This window comes from Arachis hypogaea, chromosome 6, assembly GCF_003086295.3.
Source record: "Arachis hypogaea cultivar Tifrunner chromosome 6, arahy.Tifrunner.gnm2.J5K5, whole genome shotgun sequence".
NCBI lineage: Eukaryota > Viridiplantae > Streptophyta > Magnoliopsida > Fabales > Fabaceae > Arachis > Arachis hypogaea.
This window is the reverse complement of record NC_092041.1, coordinates 12,545,919-12,570,761: the sequence shown is the minus strand read 5'-3', so window position 1 is coordinate 12,570,761 and position 24,843 is coordinate 12,545,919. Positions and strand designations below refer to the sequence as shown.

Genomic DNA, 24,843 nt, shown 5'->3' with positions numbered 1-24,843 from the left:
ACTATTGTCAAGGAACTCTGGAGGAGCTGATACATGTCTTGAGGAATTGTCCAAAGGCCTCTACAATTTTGATAAACTTTCTTAACACTAGTGAAATCTCTAAATTTTTTTGTGCTTAATTAGAGGGAATGGGTGAAAAAAAACTTAAAAAATCAATTCGGACAAGTCCAAGAAATGGAATGAAAAGACATATTCATCACTACTGGTTGGCGATTATGGTACTGGATAAATAGAGAAATTCATGACGATAATTACAGAAGACCAAACATGCCTCATATAGAGATCATCAAACAAGCAGAGTTCAAACAAGCAATGGAGAAAGCTTACCTGAAGGGGCAGTCGAATAAGTGGAGAGAAGCACATATTCGGTGGGAACTACCTCTGATGGACTGGGCAAAAGTTAACACCTATGGGACTTAGCAAGGACTCAATGGCAGGGCGGGATGTAGCGGTCTCATTCGGAATGATGAGAAGAAGTGGGTGGCGGGGTTCACTCACAACATTGGGTGTGGAACAGCTTTCAAGGCAGAATTATGGGGGATCGTCCAAGGATTGAACCTATTCTGGGAGTTGGGGTTGAAGCAAGTGATTCTGGAGAGTGACTCTAGTGCTGTCATTAACCTGGTAATGGAGAGAAATGTCATGAGAAACATCACAACTCTCTAGTAAGAAAAATTTTTTAGATGAAAAGAAGAAACTGGAGAATCCTTTTTGTACATACATATAGAGAAGGTAATAGGAGTGCTGATTGCCTAGCAAAAATGAGTATACAGTTGGAGGAGGATTTTTTGTTTTGGGATAATCCTCTTGCAGATTTAGTTGCTATCCTGTTGGAGGATGTTAAAGGGGATACCTTACCCCACCTTATTTGTAATTAGTTTTCTCTTCTTTGGACTTTAGTCCCATTTCAATACCCAAAAATAAAAGTGTGATCTTTTATTATTTATTTTATAGGTGGAACCAAAGAGAAAATATAAGAGAGAAATCATTCAAGAGTGAAAGATCACACTTTACCCTTTAAAGTAAAAAATTCAAAATTTAGAAGATCCAAATTCAATTAGTTTGGTATATATATACAGTCAGAGTGGTCATTTTCTCTCTAGTTCATGGAGCGAACTACCAACCCGACTCCTGTCCATTTTTCAGAATGACAACGCGATCTCTCAAGAAAAAAACGATCCACTTCGATCCCTGTCCTGTATTTCGTGACACAACGTGGTCCCTGTGACTGTTTCTCCGTCAATTCTAAACGAAAAATGCTGACGTGTCAGGTTTAAAAATAAATAAGGACCTATTTGTCTTTCAATTTAAATTGGTTAGGGATTTATTTGTTCTTATTTTTTAAACAATATCTTTTTTAAATTATTTTTTATTTATTATATTAATATTCTTTTTTCAATAAATTATTGAATATATAGTATAATAAATACAAACTAATTAATAAATTATTCAAATTTAAAAATATTATTTATTATGAAACTAAATAAATAACTCTCAAATCTAATTTTTAAATACATAAATAATAAACATTAAAATACGATTAATACATTAATAATAACCCTATGATATTAGGGTTATTAATTTAATAGAAAGATATCAAATAAAATTATTAATTTAGTTTAAAGAGATAAAAAATTAAATTTGTTATTACACAGAAAAATTTTACTATATATCAAATAATGTATTCATTAGTTTTCACTTTATTGTGAAAATTATCTAGATCATAATACTTGATTTCGAGTAAAATATATGTAAATTTAATTGAATTTTAATATACGTAAAATTATAATCAATCCACATTATTCTTATATTGATAAATCTCCATCGATTTATAGCCTTATGATAATATGTATTATTAATAGATTAATAATATTATTGATACTTTGAGTTTGTTGAGTTTATAAATGGTCTCCATAATATTTTTATTTCATTTAGTATTAGTAGCCTACTCATAATATATTTTAATGAAAAAATATCAAATAGAATTTGTTCATACCCTGACCTAAATGATAAGCAAGGCCCAAATTAAGTTAAAAGGTCCAATCCTAAAAATTGACCTTCACCACCTATCCGACCTCCATAAAGAGGTCGGGATCCATGCCAGTAGGTAATTAGCACCTATCTAAGTGAATAATCGTCTCCGTAAATTTCTCACTCACTTTTAGAGGAGAGATCTTAACAACCCTAAGATAAAGGGACGGATATCCACCATTAGAAGCAGAACTATTCCAACGGTGGTTATTGGCTCATCACTTATAAATACACTGATACCCATCAGGTATACTTAAGTCCAATATTTTCTAAACCTGCTTACCCCTTTTTTGACTTAGGCATCGGAATGTCTTTGTAGGTACCACTCCCCACTCCTTTAAATACACAACTCGGACAGCGGCTCCCCAAACGTAATACCAGTCGATGACCAACTTCCATTTAAACTTGGGCCTTTCCTTACGGCCCAATCCACCGATTTTAAGGTAAAGTCCCGGAACAGAATTATTAATTTAATTTAGAGAAATAAAAAATTAAAGTTGTTATTACTCAAAATTTTTTTATTATATATCAAATAATGTGTTCATTAGTTTTCAATTTATTGTTAATTATTTAGATCATAATATTAATAGTATATCATAGGATTATTATTATTAATGTATTAACCGTATTTTAATGTTTATTATTTATATATTTAAAAATTAAATTTAAAATTTATTTATTTAGTTTCATAATAAATGACATTTTTAAATTTGAAGAATTTATTAATTAGTTTGTACTTATTATACTATATATTCAATAATTTATTGAAAAAATATTAATATAATAAATAAAAAATAATTTAAAAAAGATATTATTTAAAAAAATAAGGTCAAATAAACCCCTAACCAATTTAAATTTAGAAACAATTAGGTTCTTGTCCATTTTTGAACTTGACATGTCAACATTTTCCGTTTAGAGTTGACGGAAAAACAATCACAGCGTTGTGTCACGAAATAAAAGACAAAAATCGAAATAGATCTTTTTTTCTTGATGAGTCGCGTTGTCATTGTGATAAATGGACAGAGACCGAGTTGATAATTCACTCCTAGTTCATGGTTCCTCTTCTCTTTTATAGTTTTATGTCTTTGCATGCAATCCCTTCACTACTCACATGAATTTGATTTCTTACAGAGACCACAGAGAAAAACTTTTAGGTAAGAGTATAAGACATAAGACATAATTATGTGATTAGTCACTGCAAAATAAAATGTGTGACATAACACCCCACCCTTCATTACATGTAGCGGCTCCTGTATTGAAAGAAGGAAGGGGTTGCTGATGCTGTGACTTATTTAGTTAATACAATTTTATGATGATACGTACTTAGATTCAATGCATTAAACTGAAGCAGTCGAATAATCTGAAATATGAAAAAAAGAATGTAAACATTTCAAGTTTTCAACTTAAAATACTCGAGGTGTACCTTGCCATTTCAGGGGAAGGCCAAGGAAGCGAATTAATTTCCATTGATACAACAAACAAAAGGTACATCCAAGTGGCCCCAACATTACAAAATCAAACACCACTCTAAATAACATCTGAACAAGAGGGGAAAAAATGTCAGCCACAAGAACCGAAAATTTACAAGGTTCTATCATGTTTTTTCACTGAATCTTGATGTGATCAAGGCTCTCAGACACAATTTTCATCCTAGGACGCAGTTCTGGATCCAGTTCAGTGCAGTTCAGAGCCACATGAAATGCAGAAACAACTTGTTTCTTGGCATAAACCTCAGGCAAAAGAGCCGGGTCTATGATCTCGGACAATGGCTGCTCCTCTCTGAATGCTTTCCTCACAAAACTCTCCAGCACCATGTCATCATTTTCTGGTCCGAAATCCGGGAGTTTACCAGTCAAAAGTTCTAATAGAATTATGCCAAAAGAGTACACATCGCATTTCTGAGAGAATCTGCCACCTGCCATGCGAACCTCAGGCGCCAAGTAGTTATTAGAAGAAGCTGCAGCCTTTGAAACCATTGTAGAGGATCCACTAGAATTCTGCCGTTTTGGTGCCAATGCAGATGACTTTGTGGTACCCAAACCAAGACGGGTTAGTCCGAAACCTGATATGTAAGGGCAGAGATCATCGTCCAATAAGATTTTGGTTGATTTTAGGTTGCCATGGACATATTTCCGGCCACCAAACTCATGGATGTACATCAATCCCCTTGCTGCTTCTTGGGCAATTTTCAACCTTGCTGTCCATGATAATGTCAGCACTGAATTGGAAGATCCACCTGCAACCGTAAAACACCAGAAAGAGAGAGCAGAACATGCATCAGACGATACTAACATGTGAAAGTGGTAATGAAAGAGACATCACAACCACCACACAGAGTTTTGTGTGCTCAATGAGTCAATTCAGTATAAAAGGACCCAAAAAATAAAAGAGCAAAAAAGAGAACGTCAACTTGTTAAGCATGTTACAAACAAACACAAAGATGCCTTATTCGAATATGTTGAATCAATTATATGCATCAAATGACGCCACAATGCTCTGTCGTAGATCATAACTATGTTATGCATGTTACACACTATGACACAAGGATGAAAATTGATAATGACTGTTATCGCAACAAATACAATCACTTTAGCATCTAATTTAGACATTGTAATCTCCGATACTATATAGTTAGAATGCTGATTGCAACATCAGCTTAAGAACAGAAATCTGTACTTTTTGGACCACCAAGCTACAATCCAAGCACAAAGAACTATGGCGGATGCAGCCACTATCCATAATCAACCAAGGTAAATCGCTATGGATCAACGACGTTGACAGCACGGGGACCAGTTTTCAGCTACCCAAATGGGGTCACACAAAAAATATACTGAAAATATTAAACTTTTGCAGATATCACTATGGTTTCAATGTAGGACCACTCCTAAAGACGCTTTACTTTGGATTGATTCAATTGAATGCCCACATGAAATGCTAGAAAGAAGGATCACCAACATAAAGTTACAACAACTGTGTGTGATCACAAACAAAAGACATTTAAAAAAAGGGGGGGGTGGGGGGGGTTCAGTTCGCAAGTGCAAAGATGAGCAGAATTCACTGGGCTATATATGGCCCCCATGGCCCACCCCATAAAATCAACTAAGCTACATGTTTTCACCGAAAATTAGCTACTAAATGTCTAAATCAACTACTCCTATAAAATACATGTTCGAATACAAAATATATATTAAAATTGAAAAGGGAGTAAATCACCGTATATTTATTTATGTGGCTGATTTAGTTACTGAGACAGAATTTTGGAATTTTGCTAAGTAACCAATGACTTTCTTTAACAACATGAACAACTACCAATTAAATAAAAACACACTACACTTCCAAATTACCTATCTAAATCTTAATATTAGAATAACCATCCATACACTTAGTGAAATAAACATCCAATATATCTATTATTTTCATTGTTTAGTATTTTCATTGTCTACCTATACTATTCTTTTTGCATAACAATACTTGGTGGAATTACATATCACCAAAAGCATAACAAAAAGGAAGAAAGAAAACCAACATGTGAAAGTTACATTTCGTCGATCATATAGTGAATACGTACAATAATGATCATGGTTCAATCACATCACATGGCAACATTATTGTGACTCTTAAAAGCAAAAACCTAGAATTTGAACCTGATCACATGGTGGCTGCTATCAATGCACACCATAATCTATACTCACAAAGATTACATAACAATCAACAAATGTGAACACACTTATAAAACAACAAATATAGTTTAGCCAATTAATCATAACTTAATTATTGAGTTGAAGCAACACAAAAAGAATGAGAATTTGATACCGTGCAACGCCGCATGCAAGCTTCCATTGCGGATGAAATCCGTGATGAGAAGCTTCTCATCATTTGCGAAGTAATAAGCTCTTAAAGGAACCACATTTGGGTGGCGAACCTTCGCAATGGCCTCCACCTCCGACTCGAAATCCTTCAGCCGCCACGTGGCATCGCCCTCGCTGAGACGCCGGACCGCCACAACCGTCGCCGGCGGCGGAGGTGCACACGTGCCACCCTTCCCTACTCCGACGACCTTGTACACGATTCCGCTCCTACTCTTCCCAACGACATAAGCAGAAGCTCTCAACAAATCTTCGAGTTCCAAGTTAAACCCTTCGTCAACCACAACGAATTTACCTTGTTGCCCCTCCCCTCCTCCTATTGCTCCTCCTTCTCCACCGCCGATAACCTCATTGTTCAATTTTCTGCTCCTCATTTTGCCGTCGTCGTTGTTCCACCGTCGCCGGAAAACCCACAGCGAGAGAGAAACTATGCCGACCACCAGGGAGAGACCCGAGATCACGAGGACCGCAACGGAGCCGCTACGTTCCTTAGCCTTGGCGTCTTCTCCAGCACCGCTGCCACTGCCAGCGCCACCGGCGCGAAGTGCCTTTGGGTTCTGAGGCTGATCTGCGGGTAAAATGTTAGGTTTCTGAGACTCCGGGCACGAGTTCTGGAGAGGAAAACCACAGAGGCCAGGGTTTCCGGCGAAGGCGGTAGGACCCTGGTTGAGCAGGGAGCCAACCTGTGGTATTTTTCCGGTGAGGTTGTTGCCACGGAGGTCGAGGCTGACAATGACCGGAAGCTTGCCGAGCGAGGGGGGAATCCCGCCGGAGAAGTGGTTAAATGAAAGATTGCAGGTACCGACGAGGGAAGAGAGTTCGGAAAGCTCTTGGGGAAGAGAGTCATTGAGGGAGTTGGAGGATAGATCGAAATGGCGGAGCCATTTGAGGGATCGGACTTGGATGGGAATGGGACCGGTGAGTTGGTTGTGAGAGAGGTCGAGGACGAGGAGTTTGTTGAGGGAGGTGAAGAGAGGAGCAGGGATGGTTCTTGAGAAGTTGTTGTACGGAAGAGAGAGGCGGTAGAGGGAGGTTAGGGATGCGAGCTCGGAGGGGAGGTAGCCGGATAGAGACTTGTTTGGTAGGGAGAGTTGGGTGACACGGTTGTTGGGGGAGCAGAGGACGCCAGGCCAGCGGCAGGGGGTTGGGTCGGTGTCGGACCAGGCGGAGAGGGCTCCGGTGGGGTCGGAGTCGACTGCAGCCTTGAGTGCCAGCAGGGAGAGGCCGTCGGAGTTGAGTGTGAGTGTGGGATGAGGGCAGAGGAGGAAGAAGAAGAGCAACATGCAAGTGATGTGGAGCATTGTAACGACGTTAATGGGACATTCGTGGTTGGTAGTGGCAACGAGGAGTTGCGCCGGTGGTGTGGTGTGTGTGTTTGAAATTGGTTTAGTTATCGAGGTGGTTTCTCCAGTTTGAATTTTTCTGACCTCTCTGCAAACTTATAAATATGAAAAATATTAAAATGCGTTTTATAAATTTAATAATGTATAGCAGCAGCAGGTTTGTTTGGTTTGGTCTCTTGGAAAAATCACTTGTGAATATATCTTGGCTTTTTTGTGTTGTCAGAAAATCATTCAACAAGGACACCACGCTTGTAATGCTCTTCTCACTTTTCAGTTACCAACACAAACCATCACATCTACTACTCTCATTCAAATTACTATTCTGAATTGGAACTTCAAACTTCAAAATTAGTTAATTTAAATTAATTTACCATTTTTCTTTATTTGAGAAAATGTTTTTTAAATGTCTAATTTGATCCTGAAATTTAAATTATTTATCAATTAAATTTTTAACTTTTATAAATGACCAATTACTTTGTCGGTAACACTTAATCTGTTTTAAAAGTTTCTTTAGCCTCTTGTCTAACCGCACATCGTGTCCTCCTCTCTAAAAACATTTCTATTCCGGTGCTATCACGACACTGCTCCTCTTCTTTGGCAGTAATTTTCTATCTGCAGTTAATGTCGCGACGACTACTCCCTTAAGATAATATGAAAAGAGAGAGAGAGGATTATCAGAATTTAAAAATGTGATCATGGTGACAGAGATGTGAGAGCGAAAGTAAGGTAGTGAAGTGGGGTGGTTAGTGAGTATGGGAAGGAGAATGAATGAAAAAAAAAGAAAAAAAAACATAAGAATTTAGGGAATGAACGAATAATCATGTCTTTCAATTTAGGAGATGTAGTTAGTCTTTTATAAAAGTCAGAGATTAAATTAAAGGTGAATTCTTCCAAACCCATGGCAATTTTGTGGGTAAGTTACCCTTACATATGTGTCTTTATCTCAGCCATTGATCAAAAAAATTTTCAACCTTTCATTAATTGATGCATTAAATGTTTTCACACTACATTGTATTTTATATTATTTACATTATACCCCATAACTTATTTATACTTGATGCAATACGCAAATAGTTGATTTTACAAATCTCTCCCCAAATACCATACAAATCAAAACCTTCCCCAAATACTATTTCAATGTGTACAGCTTCTTCTTCTACCTCTCAAAAGACACTTCAAAAGAACTGCTTCATTCTTCAACCTGACTGCTTCTTTTACCCTTCTACGATCTCACTTCTTCTTCTTCTCTACCCTTCCTGTGGGTGATGGGTTTGATTTTTCCGGCGACCCACTCCTAAAACCTTCCTCAGATACTCCTGTAGTATCCACAGCTCCTTCATCTACCTCAGTGCTTCTTCTACCCTCCCCTTAACTTAAGCGTTTGATTTTTCCGACGACCCACTCGCAAAACCTTCCCCAAATACCGCTGTAATGTCCACAACCTCTTTTTCTACCTCGTTCCTCTGATTTCAAGGTCAGTCATCGTCAGGGACAGATTTTTCCGAACCCCGTGGAAGACCCTGCCTTCTGCGTCTTCGTCCAGGGTTACGCGGGTGTCATTTTCTGTGATTTACCGTCGAAGAACGTAAGTCATCCCCTTGCTAGCAAGGTTCCGGTGACCCACGTGCAGAACGCTCTCGGAAAATCCTTGTAAGCCCTACTGCTTCTTCATCTAGGTCATTCGTTCGTTTTTTTGTTTTTTTTAGCCAATTTGCGTGATTTGTTCTGTTAATCACTTTCTGTAATCACCGTTCATCGAAGAAGATTGATTCAATTTGGAATGCAATAGATGATGTTAGTTGTCCATGGTGGTGTTAAATGTTAATCAGATCGATGGCCAGTGATGCATGCTCCTCAAACACGAGACGAGGCATAGGGGGAGCCGGCGGACAACGGGAACTGAGATCTGGAAATGCAACCTCAAGTTCGCTGCAACCTCAGGATGTAATAGATGGTGTGGCCCCAAAATGCTTCTGTGAAAAATATGCCATCAGTTACATGTCGAAGACAGACACCAACCCAAATAGATTATTTTTTGGATGCCCATTATTAAAGGTAACCACGCAATTCTTTATGTTTGAGAACTAAGATTATGCTAAAATTTGATTAAAATTTGAATTTTCTGGAATGGAGCTTTAGACTCTATATTTTGGTTATTATCCACCTTGCTCAAGTTGTTGTGGATGTGATTTTGAATTGTTGGGAATTGCATGTCTATTGGTTATGAAAATGATTTGACTTTGTTATTGATTTGATGTTAAATTGGGTTGATTTTGTATATGATTTGATATTGGTGCTGGTTAATTTTGATAAATGACTGAGAATTGGGAAAAAGTTGATTTATTCAAAATAGATCTACCTAGATTAAAAATCATGATTGTGACAAGAATTGACATGGTACCTGATCTGATATTAAAAATGGATGCTAAAATTTGAAAGGATTTTATAGATGTAGAATTTAGAGATTAATTACGGTGACGTACATGGATTAGATTGAATTGGAGTATTTTGTAACCCCTTACATTAATTGTGTTCTATTCGTTGTAGGTGACAGAAGCACATTGCAAGTTCTTTCTCTGGGTTGATGACCACATTGTTAGGGTCAAAGCGGGGGAAGCTACAAGGGGATCGGGTGACGGGAAGCAGAGTGATGTTGGAAAACATTTGGGAATGGATAACTTGATAGACCATGTAGAGGAAAGAATAGCAAAACTAGAGAAGCTGCTGAACAAGAAAAGTAGAGAAGCAGAGTTGAGGAAAAAGGCTAGAGAAGCAGCTGCAAGAGACATGGAGGCTTCATCAACAACGTCTATTGATTAGCTGCAAACCAGAACCCAAAGCACCTCGATTATGTTCAGAAACTTAAGAATAATTTCCTTCTTTGCTGAAAATTGCTACTAGAATGTAGAGACACAAATGTTTGAAGCTTTAAAAGCAAAAATTGTCGAAGACGTTCATCTGATTTGGGCAACATGGTTGGAATTTGTTTATGTTTCTAGTTACGTGTTTTTGTTTTACCCATAGATATGTATATGTTTTATGGTATTTATTTTTGTGACTTAGTTACCAAAGTTCCCTACTAATTTCAATAGCGTATGAAGGCTAATATGTTGTAGTAAGTCAGCCTGAATACCAGAAAATAGCAACCTTTTTATTAGTGAAACGAATGCTTAAGATTGCAGTCATGTTATAACTCAATCTTCGGCAATTCTGTAAGAGTAGGAAGGAGAAGGGCATGACAATATACACCGATGATTTGGTGACTTCCATGACAAATCATGCAGCCACCACAATAGATAATTGACAAGATCTGTTTTTCTTCTTATATACTAGTGTGCAGCATAAATTTTAAGTTGTGATAGAATGAAGAAGCTGAAAGTAAACTAGAATGTTATGTTAGGCTTTGGAAATTTGTTGAATTGCAACTTGTTGGTCAAGTTTAATTGCTTTCCTTTCAGAAAATTTCCTGCATAGGTTTCGAAATTCCTAATCCCTTGAACCTAAATAAATCTTAACACTTGTAGTTTATTTGATCATGATGAATGGCCACTGCTTTGTTCTAATACACATAAATTGTTCAGCAAGCTATGATGCTTGAAATAAGCTAGCCTGTCTGTTAACATAATGGGTTTTAAAGGCTTCATCTCATTAGGTATTGAAGTTGTAGATCATCATCTTTATACCATTGCACATGATGTATAATACTCCAATTGAAAGATCTGAATTTTTAAAATACCATAACTTCCCATTATTGCTGAATCCTTTGTTTGCTCAATTTGTTTGACTTTATTCACCCCTTCATGCACTTGATTGAATTCCTATTAGTCTATAATCCAAAGTAAATGAACGAGTGTTAATGGGTTGATCATTTCAGCGACGTGGCCGTGGAGGTAGAGTGCAAGCTGGAGTTTGTTCATGGAGTGCCAATGGCTTATTGCAGGTCTTACCAGGTTACCATGTACTGGGTTGCTCTTTTTTTCTTCTTATAAAATAATATTCAACGAGTATATGGCTTATTGCAGGTTTTACCGTGCACTGGGCTAGGTTCTGTCATCGTCCAACAAAGCAGTGGTGTATACAAATGTTCTCTTAAAACCCAGGGCCATCATGTAAGTTTCTCTTGTAACATTGCCCGTTTATATGTCCATTTATATGTCGTCTTTTTTGGTCGAATCGTGTTACATAGGAAAACTTTGGTCGAATTATAGGTCGAATTGTCTCGATTCACGATTATCCCGGATCAGTTCTGGTTAGGTATTAAGGTGTAACATAGTATATGATCAAAGGTCATCGAATTTTTTTTCCCCAGTGTTTGTTACTTTAATTAACTGAATATTTAGTCTTTCTGTCATACTTGGGATTGGGCTCGGTCAACTAACCTGGAAAGACGTTTATTTTTTGGTAGTTCAAGTCTATCTAAAAGTAAAGTGGGCTATCTATCAACTTGGGTCAGCTACAAAAACAATTAGTGGATAATTCAAGTCAGGATTAATGCAGCAACTGGCTTAAAACCTGTTAAGCCCAACTCTCTCCGGAATTTTAAAAGAAAACCAAGTTTTTCTAGGTAACTATTTATTCCATTTATGTTTGTGTTTACCGTTAATTTGATCAATGTTTTTTTGGAATAGCATTTCTTGATTGAATATTCGCGTAAAATGTTAGTAGGTTAATTGTTATTTCTCACATAATCCCTATACTAGGATGGTTAGAAACAGAATAACACCATTATAAATCTCCTGTACATGAGGAAGACTACACGACACATCGAATTAGATAGATTGAGGTTGTTATGCAACCATTTCTCTTAATTTTGGCTCTTTCAAGCCAATGTAAAACATACAATTGTAAAGACAGGCTGAAAAAAAAACACTAGGAATTAACCATTGTCATAACAGTTCTAGGGATTCCATTAACAAAAAAAAAAAATAATTAACATCAACTGGAATAGTAAACAAAGAGTTTCAACCAAGTTCCACAATACATGTAGTCGGAGTATATCTAAATGTCAATTATTTCTAGACAGGAAACATCCCTGCAAAATACTTAAGTGTAGACCTTACTGTGATCGGGTGTGGCGTTTCTGGGTATCGCCATGCTCTCCTCACCAATAGATTTCTAGTGCCATGTTCGATATATTCTGTCAACACAAGCTCTCTGTACCTGTAATTGACGAGTAACTCTCTTTCCTTTGAATTGTTCACCAACAAAAGTAGGTTATCATCCACGAATAGTATTGGATTTTCTCTGATGCTTCGACTCGCAAACCTGCAGTATTGCTCTAATATTCTGTTTCCATTCGCGTCTTCATTCAAGTGCCAAATTGCTGCGACATAACCAAATTCGTTGTGTGTATGAGCGAGGAGTGCAACTTTTTCCTTGTGGGTTAGTAAATTGTGAATGGTATATATTGCACCTACAGGGATAGACACCTCGCTAAATGATTCATCTTCAACACTGTAACATAAAACAGACTTGGGTGTAGCATAGCTATCTCCTGTACCAGTTATCCAATACGCCTGACCATTATTAAAAACAGAGTTAGGGTCAATTTTTTCTACACCAGGGAGACAATCAACGCAGTGAAACCATGTAGAACGCCTTGAACAATATCTAGAGAAAAAAACGTAGGCATCAGCTATGTCCCTTTTGCACATATGTATGACTGTGTATGCATCTGAGTTTGGAACATGACCGAAACCATATACTGGGAAAAACGATCTACCGTAGTCCCTGTGGGGGTCGGAAATTTCTCTAGAGCATTGTGTTGTCGGATTCCATACCAAAAGTCTTGTGTCGTCTCGTTCACGAGAGAACTTGAAACATATGTTCCCGTTTGACACTCCCACAATACGAAACCACCCATGGATGCCAACTCCGAAAGGATGCTGAACATTCACTTCTTCTCTAGAAGCAGCATTCACTATATATAGTGAATCTGAATCCATTAACAGTAGTGAGTATCCAACATGAAACAAAACATGTTGATCTAACACTTTCTACCTTTGCATGTGGTGTATGCATGTCTCTTGTTGGCGTAGCTGTCGGTACCAGAATTTATTCAAGCACATACATCTCCCTACAGCTTTGGCACAACTACGCAGGAAGATTTCTTGTAGCAGTTCATCCAGAATAATCGGCAAGGGAAGTTGGAATTTAGCCATTTTACTAGATGCGCGTTTCGTAGTCTTGGTTTTCGGTTGTGTTTACTTTGTAGTTTTTGAATTGTTGAAGTCTGTTGCTCTCTTTTAAGTAATGAACCTAAATTAGTCTAACTTATTAATTGTGTGAGATGCAGCATCCAACGAGAATTGATGAGGTAGAATATTGTATTTACCGGTGTTATCGTAACCTCTTTGAACTAGGTGTTTAGTACCATTAAATTTGACTCGTCTACCCAAGTTTTTGCCTACCCTAGTAAATAAATTCAGTTGGAATTCCAACATACTCCAATAAGCTTATCTTTGATTTTTTGTTTTTCTAGTTTGAAATTAGATGTAGCTGCAAATTTTCCCTATTAAGTTTTAATTTGCTGATATACTCACTAATCTGTTTACTTGATTTCCAATTTTTTTTGCCTTATCACAACATTACAACCCCTCATCCTAAAGAAAACCATGTTACTCCCCAAATTAATCATTTCTGCAGATTCAGCATAAAGTATTTCCAATACCTAATTAGGATGTTACCAGCTACCACTGGCACACCCTCATCCATGCAGCCACAGGTAAACAACATTCAAGTTTTTCCCATGATAAAAAAGTCGTTGTTACCAAATTTTCTTACAAATAATGACCGGAATAAAAAAATACTTCTGATGGTAGACTTGTGTGAGACTTGATCAAAAATAAACCCATAGATGTATATACATTAACAAAATAACGAAGTCCAACACCATAATTTACATTCAGAAAATCAAAGCTATTACACAGAATACTAATCAAAGATTTCCACAAAAGTAAACATGTACATATAGACATGGCTACCGAAACACTACTACAAAACATTATTTCACCAATAAACCTTAAACAAATTAATCTGTCGTCTTTTGTCCTACGATGATGGTGTTATCTGGTTCACAGACGAGTCGGAAGAGTCAGATGGCGAATTTCTTCCATACCTCCTACTAGGTCCTGCGATTGCCCTCCTACTAGGTCCTCCCACTGCACCTCCCCCCTGTTGACGGCGGTTGAACCTGCAGTAATTTTGGAAAATTTATTATACAACAATGAATATAATAAAGTATGTAGACTTACTTTCCTAAGTAAACAAGTTATTGTTACCTTGACTCGTGAGGACGCGGTGGTGAACCTTCTTGCCTCCGATGCTGCCGGCGTAATAACCTTTCAGTCTCAAACGCAGCCACCTGTTCATCCTTGTTGAAGTGTACGTTGCATCTGTCCGCCAGCCAGTGTTTGATTTGGTCCGGCAATACGTTAGAGGCATATATCTCATCAACGGCTCTGGGCATTTCAACCGAACGAGTATGGTCCCATGCAAGCATGTGGAAGATACCCCAACCTACGTAACTGAGTTCCAGCATAAGCCGTGGAGTTGGTTGAAAGAGAGATCTTATCCTCCCCATGTCGGCTGCGTTGATCCAGTAGTTATCACCGTCTCTAGTTGGGTGGATATGGAGACAGTTGTCTTGTCTGTCTATTAAGTACAGATCAGTGGTTATGAAGAACGAAAAGTGCCATACAATGTGCTGTGGAATCCTTATATCTTCTTATAGTCAGAGAAACAAAATTAGATGTTAAACAGATTTTGAAAAAAATTAGATAGAAAACCGTAAAGAGAAGTGGTGTCTGCAGCGCCGGAAGTAAGCTTACATCTGTTGGGAATAGGTTTAGGACAAAAGTCTGTTCAGGGCATCTTCTCACGTTCCTTAAGGCACTGACGTAACTAGCCGGTAGCCACCACGAACCAAATGTTGAAAAGTCAGTATTGTTAAGAATAAGAAACCATGGAAGGACAGAACCGAAACTTGAGAAGTAATCAATGTTAAAAAAGAACAAACCATGCAAGGAGAGATGGTCATGCGTGTGGAAAAAATAGTTAACAAAATGAAAAAAATAGTTATCTGCTTACCGGAATTCTGGCTCCATCTTTGTTTGCTAATATTAGTGACTAGTCTCTGAAGTTGATAGCCGCGGTGAGTGAATTAGGAGAGGGTTTACAAATTACAATGGTGTTGTCAAATGATTTTCTCTAGGAAGTCAAGTTTTACTTTTAAAGAGGGTAAAACCAGAGGTCACACCGGTTGGAAATGAAGTTGAAGGGATATATTGAAGCCATCAATTAGGATTTAAACCTCATCACTAATCATACCTTTTCGCAAATCTAAACTAAATAATAAATACACATAATAAACTCTATTTGAATTGTATTACTCATGTTTTGGTAAAGGTAAATGCAGTTTAATAACCATTCATTGGTATACGTATCACTAGATGAATAAACATAACGAAGGTTACACATAATAAAATTAAAAAATATAACAAGTTTAATATTGTGTTCATATTTACGTAAATTATTGAAATCATGTTTACTAAATTGTTTGACAAAATATACGAAATCATGCAAACCTTTCTTTATTAACATATCAGAATGTGCTGTTCCATTCATAAATTAACATAAAGTACTTCAAATAACATAATCATATTTTTTACGACCCAGTAGCTTTTTCAATTTCAGTAAGCGCAACGCAAAACGTTAATAAAAAATTAACCGAACGTACTTAAAATAACATAACCAGAATAACTTATTGCACGCATTATAGTATTAAAAGTCTATGCAATGGATGCCTTAGGTATAAATAACTTAGAGCATACTTCCTAACCCCTTAACCAATCGCTCTTCCTTTTTAGATATTTCGTTGTAGTATTTCTTTGCTGCTTCAAGGACTTCTTGGGATTTCAAATTGAACGGATTCATCACCAGATCAATAGCCAGCCGTAATCTAGTGCTATCATTTACCTAGGAGAAAAAACAAAAGAATTCAGACGCATAGGTTAGATTAAAATTTTGAGATAATATATGAAACCATGAATCGAATTTTATTTTATAACTACCTTAATATTGTAGTTACTCCTCCATTGGCACTCCCTCATCCAGGTTGTCACCCAAACTTCACAATCATTCCTTGTATATGTAAAAAAAGTTTATTGAAGTCTATAACCAACTTAATTCCTAAGGGAAAAAATCATAGCAGACGAAATGGTACTGTAAAAAAATATTATCTTCCGTAACCAAGGCTGGCCGGAAAAGCAATGTATAGCACTATTACAACATCAATAAATATGTTAGCGGTCTCTTTTACTTGTGCAGAAGGAAAATGTATTCATCACACGTTAGCAAATTCATTGATGCATCTCAGTAATTGAGAACTCAACAATCAATAATAACTTGTAAGGTTTCTTACGAGTCATCGTTCTGCTCGCCAATTTCTGCAGGGTGTATTATAGGATACTCTGAAATTACTGGTCTGTGTGTTGTTTGGTTAGCATAGAAGGTGGAGTCATCAAGCATCTCCTCAATAAACAGTGCCTGTAATCAAAGTAAAATTTAATTCAGGTGTCAACTCTGGTGTCTGTTTAAGCAATTTAGAATCTATTTCTGCCTATTAGAAATTTTGCAACACTACCATTAGCTTCGCACAACGACGGCGTCTAGTTCTGCTTGAGACGCATGGTTTAGAATCTAGTAATATTAGGTGTCTTTTTTCTATATCAATTACAAGCATGTACCAGTGCATGTTATCCTCATTCATTGGAACAAAAATCTATCAAAAATATACACAAATAAGTTATATGGGAATAAGTGTTTTTTATTTACATTATCATATATTACGAGAATTAAATTATAAAGTTACCTTGCATAACGACTCAAACTCTCCCATGTATTCCTCAGCGTAATAGCGTTTCAAAGTCTTTGGGGAGTGAGTCCAATTAAGGGCAAATTGTTGAAATTTGATTTTTCATAAACATGTATAAGATCAATGGAAACCAGGAGATGGAGATCCTCTTAATGGTTTTAACTCACCGAAAATGTAGTGGGTAAAAACCACAAGCAGGGAAAACTGGTGTCCTTGCGTGCATCACACATGAGCATGCTTGTGTGAGGTTTATGATCTGCTTCAGCGTTCGTTGATTGACGGCCAATAAGAAAAAATATAAACATATATTCCCTTGTTAAAATTATTTTATATGTAAGGAGTTTCATTTATGAAATTAACGAAGGCTAATGACTGAAAAATCCATACCTCGTCCACCAATGGTTTGTTCGGCAGTAGAGTATACATGACTCTCCTATTAGCGTGCCACAAGTTTGTCTGTGAAATTATCTCCGAATTCGGTTCTTCATCCTCCATATCTGAACCAAAGACGTAGGTTACGACTGAAACTTCGTCCTTGCACAGTGCCATATCAGCTGGGGGACAAAACAGAACAGGCTTCCACTGATACAACGAAAACTAAGCCGTTATTTATTAATAGTAAACCAGCACAACAAATCTGTAAAACTTACTTAACATGATATAACCCACCGCAGGTATCTTTGCGGTTTCATTCGCTAGTGGCAATTTTCTATCAGCCGGATTGAAGTAGCTAACATATACAGCCTTGTCTAAGCTACTCGTTATAACTGGTTCTGTAGCTGTCTTCTTTCCAGTACCATCATTGCTGAACAAACTTCGGCGAATAACATAATCATCTGGCAGTGTCTGTTCACACTTCGGAGACATTGAACAACACTTTGTAGCCATATGCGATTTTGAATCCGCGGCTTGATGAATGCTTGACATGTTGGATCTAATCTTCTTGGAGGAATCCAGATTCCTCTCAAGAGTACTGGACGGCATGCTGAATCCGCTCATGATCACAGGCATTAATGTGGGGTTGAAGTTATCGGGCGGCCCATTCCGAAGATTGATTGTTTGTGGCATAGTTCCAAACACAGGATAACACGTCTTGGTCTGGGAAGCAATCAGGTTTGTAAGTGTATTCATCATCGTCGACATTTGCGTTACCACTTCTTTTAGGGAAGGTTCTATGACTGTAGTTTTACCGAAGTCGTCGCCTATCTCTTTGCTGGCTCCACCGTTAAAATTTACATGTAGTCGCTGGTCATGCATGGTGCTTCCTCGGAGACTATGAGAAACAAAACTTAAAAATATGAATACTTTATATTCGGAATCGTTATAAAAGGACTTCACTAGTTTCTGGAAATGTAATTTAATTCTAACCTTGATGACAGTTCTATCACTTCCTTGTCGACAACTTTTCTCGAGATTTTTCTACTTTGTTCCTTTTTGGCTTCGTCGTCTCCCTTTTCTATTTTTTGTGTTGAGCGTAGCTTTCCTCTGGCAGCCATTGGGTGTTTTAGCTGTTTAATTTTTTTTATTTAAAAAAATGAAAAATACTGCAACATGTTCAGTTAATGAGTTGCACTCCACTAGCAAGCACAATTTCTTAAAAGAATAACAAACATGGTAGGTTGTCCCTACTATTCAAAGGAGTTTTGACAATTGAGTGATATTTGGATTTTGGCCTTTTAATATATCAGGCAGTTTACGTTTCCAGTTTATATTCCTAAATTTTTGAATAAAAAAAATTTACAAAAAAATCTTTTTTCTGATTGGTGAAAGATAAGGCTACAACCAATTTTTTTTAAATTATTTTCGTTTGGTCGAGGTATCGATCCTTTAAATATATTTGAAGTTATTCAGCTCAATACATTTGTTTAATTTCCTTTTCTGTAGTCAAAGCTATTAAACATTTTCTGGTAACCGTCTATTTTTTTTCTTTTACCAATCGGTGACTGAAAGATTTGTTTTAATTTTCGTAATGAATGCTTGTCTCCATTAAGTTGCTCATAAAGTAATATGCTCATAAAACAGAATTTTGTTTGTTGTTATCTCTTGTTGTTTCACACACTCGGTCAAAGATCTAGTCCGCAACAGAGTTTAATGCGACGGCTAAACACTCGAAAATGTTAGCATGAAAATAATACACGTATTTGCTGCTAGCTCGAGAAAAGGGGAATTTTTATTCCATTTCCTATGAGTTATATTCCTTTTCATTAACTATGTGTATACCATTACCTGTCTCCAACACAGATCTTTGATTTTTCCTTTGTCATGGTCACTCATCATCTAACTTATGGTGCACCCTAATTTATTGCCTAATGACTTTTTTGCTTTCCACCTTTAGGCCCGTTGCCTATCACTTATAGGAGACTGAACTTCCCATCCCTCATCGCAAAGCACTTCCTTCCCTGAAAGATAATAACGAAACTTAAAATTAACTATTAGTAATGTGTTTGGAACTTTTTTTATTAGTATCATAACATTGGATTTATTCACTCTAAGACTGGAACCATTAAGTGTGTGTTTGGATTTCAGTTTGCAAAGGTGCGTTTGCTTAAAATTGATTTTACAAAATTGATTTTGATGAAAAGTAAGTTTGGGTTAACGTGATTTATGTTTGGCAATATTTGTATCAAAATTGATTGTTACCTGTACTCTTTAATTTAGTATTATCTTGGACTATAAATTTTCACTATTTATGGCTCTATTGTTATTTATAATTAATTTTTTAGTTATTTTGTCTTTTTTATAGGATCATAGTTTATATTATACAAAATTTTGGCGATCAAACTGCGAACCCTAAACCGTAAACATTAAACCGGAAACCGCCAAACGAAAAACCAGATGCATAGAACCATTCACCATAAGACCTAACAACGAAACCGCAAACCCTAAACCGTACACGTTGAAGCAGAAACCGCCATACAATATACCATTAGCACGAAACCGTTCACTCTAAGGCCTATTCACTATAACCGTACACACTGGACCGTGCGCATTGAACTGGAAACCGGCAAACAATAAATAGTATACACGAAGCCGTTCACTAAAAGACCTAGCGATCAAACTGCGAACCCTAAACCGTAAACATTAAACCGGAAACCGCCAAATGATAAACCAGAGGCACAGAACCATTCACCATAAGACCTAACGACGAAACCGCAAACCCTAAACCGTACACGTTGAAGCAGAAACCTCCATACAATATACCATTAGCACGAAACCGTTCACTCTAAGGCCTATTCACTATAACCGTACACACTGGACCGTGCGCATTGAACCAGAAACCGGCAAACAATAAATAGTATACACGAAGCCGTTCAATAAAAGACCTAGCGATCAAACCGCGAACCCTAAACTGTTAACATTGAACCGGAAACCGCCAAACGAAAAACCAGAGGCACATAACCATTCACCGTAAGACCTAATGACTAAACCGCGAACCCTAAACCGTACACGTTGAAGCAGAAACTGCCATACAATAAACCATTAGCACGAAACCGTTCACTCTAAGGCCTATTCACTATAACCGTACACATTGGACCGTGCACATTGTACCGGAAACCGGCAAACCATAAACAAGATACACGAAACCGTTCACTAAAAGACCTAGCGATCAAACCGTGAACCCTAAACTGTTAACATTGAACTGGAAACCGCCAAACGAAAAACCAGAGGCACAGAACCATTCATGATAAGACCTACTAACGAAACCATCGGCACGAAGACCATTCAGTCTGAGATTTAGTAACTAGACCGGACACATTGAACCGTGCGCATTGTACTGGAAACCGGCAAACAATAAACAATATACACGAAGCCGTTCACTAAAAGACCAATCGATCAAACTGCGAACCCTAAACCGTCCACGATGAACCGGAAACCGCCTAACGATAAACTATAGACACAGAACCATTCATGATAAGACCTACTGACTAACTCGTACACATTGAACCGAAAACCGCCATACGAAAAACTAGAGGCACAGAACCATTCACCATAAGACCTAACGACGAAACCGCGAACCTTAAACCGTACACGTTGAAGCAGAAACCGCCATACAATAAACCATTAGCACAAAATCGTTCACTCTAAGGCCTATTCACTATAACCATACACACTGGACCGTGCGAATTGAACCGGAAACCGGCAAACAATAAATAGTGTACACGAAACCGTTCACTAAAAGACCTAGCGATCAAACCGTGAACCCTAAACCGTTAACATTGAACTGGAAACCGCCAAACGAAAAACCAGAGGCACAGAACCATTCATGATAAGACCTACCGACAAAACCATCGGCACGAAGACCATTCAGTCTGAGATCTAGTAACTAGACCGGACACATTGAATCGTGCGCATTGTACTAGAAACCGGCAAACAATAAACAATATACACGAAGCCGTTCACTAAAAGACCAATCGATCAAACTACGAACCCTAAACTGTCCACGATGAACCGGAAACCGCCTAACGATAAACCATAGACACAGAACCATTCATGATAAGACCTACTGACTAACTCGTACACATTGAACCGTACACATTGAACTGGAAACTGCCAAACGAAAAACCAGAGGCACAGAACCATTCACCATAAGACCTAACAACGAAACCGCGAACACTAAACCGTACACGTTGAAGCAAAAACCGCCATACAATAAACCATTAGCACGAAACCGTTCACTCTAAGGCCTATTCACTATAACCGTACACACTGGACCGTGCGAATTGAACCGGAAACCGGCAAACAATAAATAGTATACACGAATACGTTCACTAAAAGACCTAGCGATCAAACCGCGATCCCTAAACCGTAAACATTGAACCGAAAACCGCCAAACGAAGAACCAGAGGCACAGGACCATTCACCATAAGACCTAACGACGAAACCGCGAACCCTAAACCGTACACGTTGAAGCAGAAACTGCCATACAATAAACCATTCGCACGAAACCGTTCACTCTAAGGCCTATTCACTATAACCGTACACACTGGACCGTGCGAATTGAATCGAAAACTGGCAAACAATAAATAGTATACACGAAGCCGTTCACTAAAAGACCTAGCGATCAAACCGCGAACCCTAAACCGTAAACATTGAACCAGAAACCGCCAAACGAAAAACCAGAGGCACAGAACCATTCACCATAAGACCTAACGACGAAACCGCGAACCCTAAATCGTACACGTTGAAGCAGAAACCGCCATACAATATACCATTAGCACAAAATCGTTCACTCTAAGGCCTATTCACTATAACCGTACACACTGGACCGTGCGCATTGAACCAGAAACTGGCAAACAATAAATAGTATACACGAAGCCGTTCACTAAAAGACCTAGCGATCAAACCGTGAACCCTAAACCGTAAGCATTGAACCGGAAACCGCCAAACGATAAACCAGAGGCACAGAACCATTCACCATAAGACCTAACGACGAAACTGCGAACCCTAAACCGTACACGTTGAAGCAGAAACCGCCATATAATAAACCATTAGCACGAAACCGTTCACTCTAAGGCCTATTCACTATAACCGTACACACTGGACCGTGCGAATTGAACCGAAAACCGACAAACAATAAATAGTATACACGAATACGTTCACTAAAAGACCTAGCGATCAAACCGCGAATCCTAAACCGTACACATTGAACCGGAAACCGCCAAATAAAAAACCAGAGGCACAGAACCATTCACCATAAGACCTAACGACGAAACCGCGAACCCTAAACCGTACACGTTGAAGCAGAAACCGCCATACAATAAACCATTAGCACGAAACCGTTCACTCTAAGGCCTATTCACTATAATCGTACACACTGGACCGTGCGCATTGAACCGAAAACCGGCAAACCATAAACAAGATACACGAAACCGTTCACTAAAAGACCTAGCGATCAAACCGCGAACCCTAAACCGTTAACATTGAACCGAAAACTGCCAAACGATAAACCAGAGGCATAGAACCATTCACTATAGTTTCCCACTTTTTATATATTATTTTTATTTTGGTCTATAAATATTAATTTTATTAGAGAATTAATTAGTAAAATCTATTCAGTTATGTAAATTAAAATGATAATGTAGTATACAAAAATTATTACTGTATATGGTAAATAACCTGTTATGATTCATAGAATATGGCGAGGTTTACGCAATTAAATTTCAATTTCGCCTTACTAGATAAAGTTATCACATGTTTTTTTTCAAGAAGAAACTATAAACCGCACCTAGTGGTATCAATAAAATCATATACATGTATAGAATGTAATTAAGGCCAATAAATAATATTCCAATTAGGTAGGTGATGGTTAGTCTAGGACTACGAGCAAGAATATGGTGCAATAAAGTGGAGACCATGTTGCATGACTACAAGAAGGAGGAAATGAGTTGGTGGTCTAAGCATAAAAAACTACAACTACAAACTATATGCTTACAAATTCTAACCCATACAACATGGATACTAGAAGGAATCCCTCAACCATGGCAATCGAATGTTTGGAAATGTTCCATGGAATCGATCGAACTGCATTTAGGATGCTGACATAAGTCCTTCATCGTGAAGTTAAACAGTCCCTGATGGTCATGGCATTTCTATTGTCACTAGAGACAATGGGACTGAATGGTATTGTGCAAACAGCCATAAAAAATGAAGGTTGGTTTATGAACAATCTTGCCGATGAATGTGTCATCTGTTTGCAATGCCTACTATCTCAGGAGTTCTCTGGGGTTGTGGAGAAGTCCAGAAAACTCGAAACCCTCGGACACGTGCTGAAAACTGATCTCACGTTATACCAGGTTCATAGGATGAGATCCGTCCTCCTAACTCTAATTCCCGATACCCTATCAACCATTTGCGCTAGAATTCTAGGCGACATAACGATGGATGCAGTGTGGTTGGAGTACCAGAGGACTCCTAAAGAACTACTGGGTTTCAACACACAGGACCAATGCATATCGGTTGCACCAGAGGCATTGAGTAGACATAACAATGGCCGAGGAATGCATATGCAACAAGGAGGAAGGCAAACTCAGCAAGATAAGGGAAAGCAGAAGTACGTCTGCAAGGAGCTGGATGACGCGAAACGTCCAAAGACACTGACCGTATGCTTCGGTCGAGAGTCCATGCCCACTGCAGAGGGCATTGCTGAGTTTTTCTGTAACATGTTTGGTCATGTGGTTCAAAGGGTGACAGTCATGCCTCGGAGGGACAAAGAATCGGGTGATTTTGCTTTCGTTCTTTTCAACGACGCATCAATCCCGCGCATTATCATGGGGGACAAAAATGTCGTTCATCATACCATACAAGGCATGAAATGTTGGATCAGATGGTGGACATGAACACATTATCGCTGTGTGAATTAGTCATACAATATACGATAAAGGTTAGTTTTTTTTTTCAAAATAATCTAGTTCCAACAGAATCTTTACTTGTTAAGGGAGACGAAATATACGTTGTAGGCTCATTTTTAATATCCAAGTTAGATTATCTTTCCATGTTACTTGATTCTGTTGATAGAATCTTGATCAATCCGGTTCCTTATTCGGCTGTGGTCATGAAGTTTAAATTGGAAATAACAAACCCTACGACCATTAATTAAGTTAATGTCGTTTGGATTCCTTCACCATGTACCTCCCAAACACAAGATATTATTATGTACTTGGACTTACTGGGACTAACGTAGGAGACATAGCAGGAATGTTTTTTCAACTATATTACTTGAAGTTCACCC

General features: G+C 37.9%; 2 protein-coding genes across 2 annotated transcripts; one reads left to right on the top strand and one right to left on the bottom strand.

Annotated features, from left to right (window-relative positions):
- Positions 1 to 3,479: 3,479 nt before the first annotated feature.
- Positions 3,480 to 7,569, bottom strand: LOC112696077 (probable inactive leucine-rich repeat receptor-like protein kinase At1g66830). The gene is made up of 2 exons (XM_025748674.3): positions 5,845 to 7,569; positions 3,480 to 4,267 (listed from the first exon to the last, which is right to left on the bottom strand). Exons 1-2 carry the CDS (start codon positions 7,196 to 7,198, stop codon positions 3,636 to 3,638), a joined length of 1,986 nt encoding a protein of 661 aa, XP_025604459.1. The 5' UTR covers positions 7,199 to 7,569; the 3' UTR covers positions 3,480 to 3,635.
- A 16,153-nt stretch (positions 7,570 to 23,722) lies between these two features.
- Positions 23,723 to 24,451, top strand: LOC112805326 (uncharacterized). The gene has a single exon (XM_025847719.1). It carries the CDS (start codon positions 23,723 to 23,725, stop codon positions 24,449 to 24,451), a length of 729 nt encoding a protein of 242 aa, XP_025703504.1.
- The last annotated feature ends 392 nt before the right edge of the window (positions 24,452 to 24,843 follow it).